This window comes from Raphanus sativus, unplaced genomic scaffold (genome assembly GCF_000801105.2).
Source record: "Raphanus sativus cultivar WK10039 unplaced genomic scaffold, ASM80110v3 Scaffold3901, whole genome shotgun sequence".
In the NCBI taxonomy this organism is placed as follows: domain Eukaryota; kingdom Viridiplantae; phylum Streptophyta; class Magnoliopsida; order Brassicales; family Brassicaceae; genus Raphanus; species Raphanus sativus.
In genome coordinates, this window is record NW_026619205.1 from 1 (window position 1) to 9331 (window position 9331).

At 37.3% G+C, this 9331-nt stretch overlaps 2 protein-coding genes across 2 annotated transcripts; both read left to right on the forward strand.

Moving 5' to 3' along the window:
* Positions 1–4245: 4245 nt before the first annotated feature.
* LOC108814931 (protein REVEILLE 1) lies at positions 4246–6555 on the forward strand. Its single transcript, XM_018587586.2, has 5 exons — positions 4246–4565; positions 4921–4992; positions 5073–5184; positions 5297–5358; positions 5497–6555. The coding sequence occupies exons 1-5, from the start codon at positions 4533–4535 to the stop codon at positions 6334–6336; spliced, it is 1119 nt and encodes a 372-aa protein (XP_018443088.1). The 5' UTR covers positions 4246–4532; the 3' UTR covers positions 6337–6555.
* Positions 6556–6892: 337 nt separating this feature from the next.
* Positions 6893–9326, forward strand: LOC130507010 (autophagy protein 5-like; the record flags this gene model as incomplete). Its single annotated transcript, XM_057001713.1, has 8 exons — positions 6893–7101; positions 7334–7458; positions 7539–7605; positions 7784–7873; positions 8222–8309; positions 8534–8677; positions 8857–8988; positions 9124–9326. Coding segments are annotated over exons 1-8 (963 nt in total), but the record flags the coding sequence as incomplete, so codon positions are not given.
* Between the last annotated feature and the right edge of the window lie 5 nt (positions 9327–9331).

The window sequence follows — 9331 nt, forward strand, 5'->3', positions numbered from 1 at the left end:
ATTGTAGAGGGAGATGTTGTAGGAACTATATCCCTAGACTCAACTTGTACTATTTGTTCTTACATGACATTTAACGATCCAGAGGATCTGTGAAAAAATTTCAATGGACTTTGATGCATGAAAGCCGTGCTCACCCCGTGCGAGAGCCTTAGGCCCTATAGGTTTTAGTTAAAATTTAGGGCCTCATATTTATATACACAATACATTAGTTAGTGTTATAGATGCTTACACACATGCATATCTATGGAGTTTGATTGATCATACATATTTTTCTCTATATTTTAGTTGGGATTCTTTTTTTAGATTTTAATTATAAACATTGTTATGTGTCTACCAGTTTAGTTCTTTGTAAACATACCAAAATCTTATATGAATATATCATTTGAGAAAATTTTGCATTAGGTGTGTCAAAAGAAAAATTGCCTTAGGCCCCTAAAAGCGTTAGCACGGCATGCATCTTCCTTCTTTTCTAATACACTTAAGCACTTTTGACGAAACATTTTTGAAGGGAAAAGATCAAACTTGTTTTCTTCTTGCAACAGCCCCCGCAAATGACGTTTTGATATATGAGTTTCTTCTTGCTGATATTGCTGATAAGTTACTCATACCATTTCCGATAAAGTATGGTCACAAGCACTCTTTCGTTCCCATTTCGAAGTTTAATTGATATATATATATATATATTTCCAAAACAAGCATTATATCATTGTTGATTGAAAAAGAAGTGGTTGTTCAACTTGTGTCGAAGTTATCTTTCCGTCAGATCACACTTCTTCTGTGGCTTTTTGGGGCTTCCAAGTAAAATTTCAACAGCGAACGATAAAATACAAATTTGCGTAAGGAGGTTGTGAGAGCTATTCCTCCATCTTTTCCTATTTGTATATTATCTTAAATAGATTTGATTTTTTTGTTAAAGATATATTGATTATTGATAGGTAAGAGATGAATAGACATATATTTATAAGTACCAGCAGATACTGAAATTATATTTTAAGTTTTTAACCACTTGAAATTATAAGTACCATACTGCGACAGTTGTCCCCCAACACTGTTTCTTACTACACTTTGACCCCACTTCTACCACACTCGAAATCCAAAAGGAACAGTTGGTCCATAAATAGTTTCACTGGTCTAAGCCCTTTTTTACACACCACACGATCTTTCTTACTGATTATCTCAAAGTCAGAGGTTTTTATTTCAGAAGAATATCTGATTCTTCACTTTTATCCCGTTTGGCTATAAAGGCGGCAGGCACAAAAGATGCTGGGGAATAAATATGAACCACATAATTAAGATCCTAGAAGCTTATAGACAATGGACTTTATCAACACCGAGTATATGGACCCACCCACCTTTCTTTTTCTCTTCACTCAAATAAATGATCCTAATTGATTCTCTATTGTTGTTTTCTACTAATGCTAATATCACCGACTCTGCTTGCATCTGTGACATATTGCGATTAGTAACTCCTACAAATCAAGTATAGTTGATCAAGTTTTAGTTAGAAAACAACAGGAAATTTAGTTTATTTAGAAATGATCAACGCTTGGAAAAATTAAAGTTGGGATATCGCAAAAGATAAACAACCTTTCAAAAATATACTTATATATATGGTGTACAACTTACGAAGCGCGATATCTCAAAAGATAAACGTATGGCTGTGACGAGAACAAAAAATATCACAATGATGTAACGTGCCATTTCACACTATCCAGTAGATTAGTGCCTAACTCCCATCAGTACGAAGCCTAATATTCTTCGTCGGATTAATCACTTTACTCTGCCTTTTGACCCATCCTTCCCCCTCGTGAATGATTTTATTATCTACTAATACATGGTTATTGATTTTTTGGTTAAATGTTAAATTATCAATTAAGCAAAATATTGTGCATTGTTTTTTATTTTTCTTATCTTGAAATGTTACTACTATTTTCTGCCACATGCCGACTTGGATTTTCTTATAAGTGATGATTGCCTGGTCATATTAGATAGATATGGTTTTCCACTATAATGAATAAATATGATAATCTATAAAAATAAAGGAGAGAAGTACATAGATGATGGTAGAATCTCTGGCTTCTCTCTAAAAGATGAGAGAGAAAGTGAGATTCGCGGTGGTTCTCTCTTTTCTTCTTCTCCCTTTTTCCGGTATCGCATCATAGTTTGGTGGATGACCGGTTTTGACTTTGGGGCCGTGCCGTCTCCGTTGACGGTGGTCGCCGGCTTTGTTCCCGGGAGTGAAGGCTTCCCAAGCTTCGCATCTCCGGCGATTTTGTTTCTCCCAAAGTGGTAATCACGGAATCTATGGCTGTTAAATCTTCGGCGGTTTGGAACAGTTATCGAAGTCATCGATTCAATGATCGGCGAGTGGAGATTGTTTTAGCAGAAGAGTGGTTCGTGATGTGGTGATTCCCGGATGAGATCTCGTTCGACGATTGAAGCTCTCCGGTGAAGGTTTCGGTGATAAGATGGGTGCGGTGATTTGTCGACGGCGTGCTCCGGCGAAACATCAGTCGTTTCGTTTTTCTCCGGCGAAAATCTCGACTCAGGATGACAATGTGGTGAATGGCTGACGCGTGGTTCGTTCGACAGTAGGTTTGACGTTTGGACGGTCAGGAGAAGAAACCAAGACGCGTGGCAGTGAGGCGACGCGTGGTTAAATGCTTAGGCTTTAGACCCGTTTTAGATTGCCCTTCATGTCGAGCTTGGGTTTGGTTGTAATCGGGCCGGAATGGCCTTTTGTTTCGGTTGGGTTGGGCTTCTTAGTGGGTCTTGATCTTTTATAAAATACTTCAGACGGAAAAAAAAAGATATGGTTTTCCACTAGAGGTTGAATTTTATTGAAATCGAAGATATGGTAATAATAAGTCACGAAAGCCACACACCAACCACTTTCCCCTCATTGAAACCAAACCCCAAGTGCTAAGGCACAAGCACAACGAGAAGAAAAAATATGTGGCTGAGGAAATTTGTATAAATTCGGTGAACGTTAGTAAATTATACATATAAATAAACGAGTGGTATAGAATCCTTCATCCCTCATTCCACGTGTCCTTATTCTGTAGAACAGTCGGCTAAATGTAAGAATCAGTGACCTGGACAAAAGTGCACTCAAGATATACTTTATTTTAAACGAAAGTGTAATTAACTTTCACTTCCACCCAAAATGAGATACAGTTAATTTAATTTACTTTTATATTATATGCTTGACAATGATTTAATTAAATTATCTTCCACACTTAAGAAAATTGATTACGACCTGCACAATGGATAAACATATTAATACGAAGTCACGAACAAGTTGAAAATAATTATAAATAGCACGAATACGTATCTATTATAAGTTATATTTATGGTGTGTATCTATCCAGGCTTTCGTAATGGAGCGACCCACACCAGGTATTTTATATATGCAGAAGATATTTAACCTAATACTTACATTTATTTTACAAAGAAAAACGAAAAAAAAACAAATATCTCATTTGATTTTGGATTTTAACTTACTTCTGATTTCAAAAATTCACATTAGGTTTCTGATATAACTACCAAGAACTGAAAGACTACTGAGACAAAAGAGATGAGGATGTCAGTTGATCGCAAATATTTTACAAATTTGAAACTCAAAACATAAAAAATCGAAAATCTGATATATTATTGATTTTATATAATCTACATAAATACCATCATTTAAACACTTACATAAGAATCTGTTGATGACATGTAACTTGTAAATGTCATCGGTTTACCACCACAAAAAGCTCAAATCATATGTAATGGTCTTATAACTTAAATTATCTGCTGATAAATGATTAGCACTTAATTAAGATAAAATTATTTTTATCCAAAAAAAGAGCTCTCGAAGTGGAAACCAATGAACATGAAGAAGCCAGATAGATAATAGATAATGGCGACAAAGCACAAAAATATCATACTCTCGTGAGTTATGACCTTTTTTGTCCCTTCATCTAATCTACTGGTGGCTCAGATTTCTCAGTCCAGCAAAATCTATTTTTATTTAATTACGAGCTACAAATGTTTTTAATTTTTTTTTTGAGAAAGTGACTAAAGGCACGAGCGACGCGTGTCAATGTGGGTCATCGAACGTGAGCCACAAGATTTCATCCGCTTCTCGAGCGTTCCATGGAAAAAAACCAACAAAATATTAAAAAATTCGAAAAAGCGCACATACCAGAAGCTGACGTGGCATCCCCTCCTTTTGTCTTCCTATTTTTTCACACCTCCCCCCCCCCAAACTCTTCTTTCCTCCACAAATCTCTCTTTCTCTCTGCTTTCTTCATTTGCTCTCTTCCTTCCTCTTCCGGCTAAACAAAGAGCTTCCAAAAGCTCGTTCCTTTACTCCGAGCGAGCATAGCTTTCTTATAACAATCAGAGAGTTACAGAAGCAAATCGTTTGTGGGTCTCTAACCATTTTCTGGGATCTGTAGCTCATTTCCAGACTCCAGATTCAAAAATTCAACCTTTTTAAGTTTCTTTAGTAAACCTCCGGCTGAGATCTCTAAATCCGGGAAGCTATGGCGCCGTCTCCGTTGACTACGAATGTTCAGGTGTTGACTCAAAACCAATCTAGTTTTTTTTCTCCTTGTTCAGATTAAAGCTAATTAATCTTAGGAGAAGAATAGCTCTCAAAGTAGACTTTTTTTAATTAATTCTAAGTTTGTGTGCTGCAATTACATTACTGGGCTGTTATGTTATTATTACAAGGATTTATATGGTGTTTGTAAAAAATGTAATTAGGGTCTCTGTTTACAGTTGAAACCGTTGGATTTTGCTAATGAAAATGTAAATTATAGAAAGTAAATGATTCCAATGCCTACTTTTGTTAAAAAAGAACATAACTTTTTTATATATTCCTAAAAGTTTCCTCTTTTGTTTGTTGCTTGGTGGGTGATTGTTTCTCAGAGTGGCAAGACTACAGATAAGCAGAAGAAGATACAGTCCAGTGACCAAGAGGGAAATGACTATGCACCCAAGGTTTTTGCTTTCTTTCACATGTAAATTATTGTTTATGTCAATAGTGAAAGATCTTTTGACTCAGTTTTATCTTTTTTTAGGTGAGGAAACCATACACGATAACAAAAGAAAGAGAGAGATGGACTGATGAAGAGCACAATAAGTTTATCGAAGCCTTGAAGCTACATGGGAGAGCATGGAGACGAATTGAAGGTAACAAAAAATTGAATGATTATTACTTTCTACTTAGTTATTATATGTTTGGGTCTTTTTACAATACCCTGAACCACACCAAAAATATATATATGTTTGTTTCACTAAACAGAACATGTGGGTACAAAGACTGCTGTTCAGATTCGAAGCCATGCTCAGAAGTTTTTCTCCAAGGTTTTTAAAAACTTATTTGCAATAATTTGTTCATTGAAAAGTACCAATGATTGACGAACAGAAGTGATCATTGTTTCATAGATTGCTTTGGAGACTTGTGTGTGTGTGATTCTGACTTAAGCTCTGTTTACTACACAGGTTGCTAAAGAAGCATCTGGAGGTAATGGGAGCTCGTTGGAGCCAATCGTGATACCGCCTCCTCGTCCCAAGAGAAAACCCACTCATCCTTACCCACGCAAGCTGGGAGACCAAACAAGCAGATCAGTTTCTCCCTCGGAACGAGACAATGGATCTCCAACCTCTGTCTTGTCCACTGTTGGTTCCTCTGACTCGCATTCACCTAACCGAAGCTTGTCACCGGTTTCCTCTGCATCGCCTCCTCCTGCTCCTCCTCTTGCAACTACTGAAGAAGAGCTTGAGACTCTTGTAGCTGACAAAAGCAAAAACTTATCTACGAAGCTGGAGTTGTTTCCAATAGAACCGACGAAGCAAAGCCTTAAACTATTCGGGAAGACAGTTTTGGTGTCGGATTCAGGCATGTCCTCGTATTGTAAGTCACCTATCATTCAGCCGTTACCAAGGAAACTCTCCAGATCCGAGACATTCCCCATGGTGATAATGAACCCACAAGAGAAACTCCTGAGCTGTTGGATACATCAACAAGTCCCTTCTAAGCAAGAGGAAGTGGAAAACAGATGCTCGGATTCAGAGAAGGCTGTGCAGAACGAAGGATCTTCGTCGACTGGTTCAAACACTGGTTCGGTGGATGATACAGGACACACGGACAAGAGCGGCTCAGAACCAGCGGAAACAATGGTGTGTCGGTGGGAGTTGAAACCAAGCGAGAGGTCTGCGTTTTCTGAGCTCAGAAGAACGAACTCTGAGTCTAACTCAAGAGGGTTTGGTCCATACAAGAAGAGAAAAATGGTTATAGAGACAGAAGAAGAAGAACAAGAACAGATACGCCTCTGCTTATAATTATATGACATTTTCTGAGGTACTCATCAAAGTCTTTTAGATTCAAATATTCATTAAACTTCTTAATGTTCATCAAAGTGTTTAAGTTTTTGTTGTTGTTGTTGTTGTTGTTTTTCATTTGTGTTCTTCGAGCTGTTTGTTGTTGTTTTAGGCATAATTTGTTTACTGTATACCACTTGTACAATTTTTTCCCCAAAGTTAATCTAGTGATTATGATGATCGAACCGATTTGAAAACCAAACCAAAATTATTCTGTTATTATGGTATTCTTTCAAAATTGAAACTAAACCGAATCCAAATCGAAATTAAACCTCAACAAAACCAGTATATAATACACATTGAATGCAAATTGAGATGATCTTATTCTTACCTTGAATTTTAATCTAGTGATTAATAAACCAGACCAACTTATGATTACTTGCCAAACCAGATTAAACCGATATAATTATAGACCCGTTCGCATAATATCTATCTCGCGCCTGGTACGGACCACGTTAGCTCGCGACGGACTATTTACTCTAACGTACGCTTCATATTATTAATGTACACGCAAGAGAAGATGACGTCACGAGAAAGATCGTTTTATTAGAGAGAAGAACTAAGCTGCGACGGAGGAGACGGAAGAAGAAGAAGAAGAAGAAGAAGAAGAGAATGGCGGCGAATGAAGAAGAAGCGGTGAAGTATGTATGGGAAGGAGCAATTCCGCTGCAGATCCATCTCCACAAATCCGAAGTCGCTTCTCACCCTGCTCCTCCTCCTGCTCTCGTAATCTCTTTTGTTTCTCCGATTGTTTTGTTAGTTAGTTAGACCACGATCGAATCTCGGATTTTAGGTTTGTTTGTATCTCGTTTAGTGGTTTTGAATAATCAATTTGTTTAGAGGAGGAGGAAAACAGTTTGCATTAGAGGATTGGATTTGACTGACAGGAGAATGTTAAGCTCGAGATAGATAAGAGCATACGAAGATCTAAGCTCTCTCTCTTTATGTTTTCAATCAGGTATTAGCACCTAGGATAGGGTACTTGCCTCTGTTAGTTCCTCTTATAAAGCCTTACTTCAAGGATTCACTTCCTCCTGGTGAAGATTCCATCTGGTTCGATTACAAAGGCTTTCCTCTTAAATGGTATGCCATTGTGGAAATAACTGTTTGTATATTTTATATATTTGTGAAGTGGAGAGCTTAATCTTGTTTGGTAACTGCAGGTATATACCAACAGGTGTTCTTTTTGATCTCATATGCGCAGAACCTGAAAGACCTTGGAATCTCACCGTAAAACCTTTCTTCTCTCTGTCTCTCATCTTCATTAAGCTTCTTCTGTTTGAGATATGAGCTTAGTGGATGTATTATTAATCTTCAAATACCGAAACACAGGATGCACAAACCTTAGTTTTCCTTTTCTTTTATCTTTTGCTGTTCTTTGAGGTTTTTAGAAACTTTTTACTTGCAGATACACTTTAGGGGATATCCTAGCAACGTGCTGATTCCATGTGAAGGAGAAGATTCTGTCAAGTGGAACTTTGTTAATTCTTTGAAAGAGGTTTGTCACAATTTCTCTTTAACTTTTCTTGCCACTTTACTTGAAACGTCTTCTCTTCCTTATTTGACATTGTAGAACAAGCTTATAGCATTCTTCCACATTTTGATGTATAACAACCGTTTACATCTCTGTCTGCCACCATGATTATTACCATTTCCGTATGTTAAGTTAAGTTCTGAGGGTTATAGAATTGCATAGGCGGTTGAAGATGTATAACTGGTAATGATAGCGAATGATATTGTGACCAGTTTTTTTTTTTTTTTTGCTGAATTTGATTGGTTATTCCCTAGTGGAATAGACATAGGCTGCTCCTGTCTGCTATTTTATAACAATGCTTTACTCCTGCAGGCGGCGTATATCATCAATGGAAACTGCAAGAATGTTATGAATATGTCTCAGAGTGATCAAGAGGATCTATGGACCTCTGTCATGAACGGTACACGAGAGTTCCATCTTATGCATACAAAATAATATCAATCACATAGCCAGTATCATTCTTGTTGCAGCAATACTTCTTTTTATAACTCTAATCGCCATCAGATGTAGTTTTTTGCGTTCAGCATTGTCAAATGTCACTATCATCATCAATCATGATATATATAACCTTTGGATGTATCTATGACTGTTAGCATCGAGTTTTGAAAACGGGTGGTTTGGCAGGTGATCTTGAGTCCTACACAAGATTATTACCCAAGCTTAAAATGGGAAATATCGAAGATGAGTTTTCAAGAAAAGCAAATTTGTCATCTCCACAATCTCGACAAGGTGGGACTGAGACAGATGTGGCTGGACAAGTTAAGACAGGTTTGCCAACTATAAGCTCAGCTCCAAATGTTTAGTTCAGTTTGAAGTGATATAGACCTAGTTTTCCTTCTTATTATATATCTTGTAAACAGAAACAGCTTAATATGAATAGAATAATGACCCTCTCAAAAAGTAATGGTGTCCCCATATTATTGACTTGTGATAATCGTTTTTTACAGCGAGGATTCCTGTTCGGCTGTATGTTCGAAGTGTCAATAAAGATTTCGAGAATCTTGAAGATGTACCTGAGATCGATACATGGGATGAGATCTCGTACTTGAATCGCCCTGTTGAGTTCCTCAGAGAAGAAGGTAGTAATTCAATTTATCAGCTTAAAGATCCAGTGCATTGTTCTTAGCATCTTCACCAATAAGAGATTGGCTTTATGGACCTGTACTCGAATCTCTCTTTGTGTAAGATCACTGATTAGTTTCAGTATCTAACAGGGAAATGCTTTACTCTACGTGACGCCATTGAAAGTCTCCTCCCGGAGTACAGTGGAGACAGAGCTCAAACGAGTGGAGAAGAGGAAGCAGATGGGTCGCAGGAGACGAGGGGAGAAGTCAAACTGGTAAGGATCCAAGGGATAGAAGTGAGACTAGAGATACCGTTTTCATGGGTGGTAAATAACTTGATGAACCCAGAATTCTATCT

Coding starts and splice junctions, on each gene's coding strand:
- LOC108814931 (XM_018587586.2), top strand. CDS start 4,533: ATGGCGCCGTCTCCGTTGACTACGAATGTTCAG. Junction 4,993..5,072: donor GAAATGACTATGCACCCAAG/GTTTTTGCTTTC, acceptor ATCTTTTTTTAG/GTGAGGAAACCATACACGAT. Junction 5,359..5,496: donor CTCAGAAGTTTTTCTCCAAG/GTTTTTAAAAAC, acceptor TTTACTACACAG/GTTGCTAAAGAAGCATCTGG.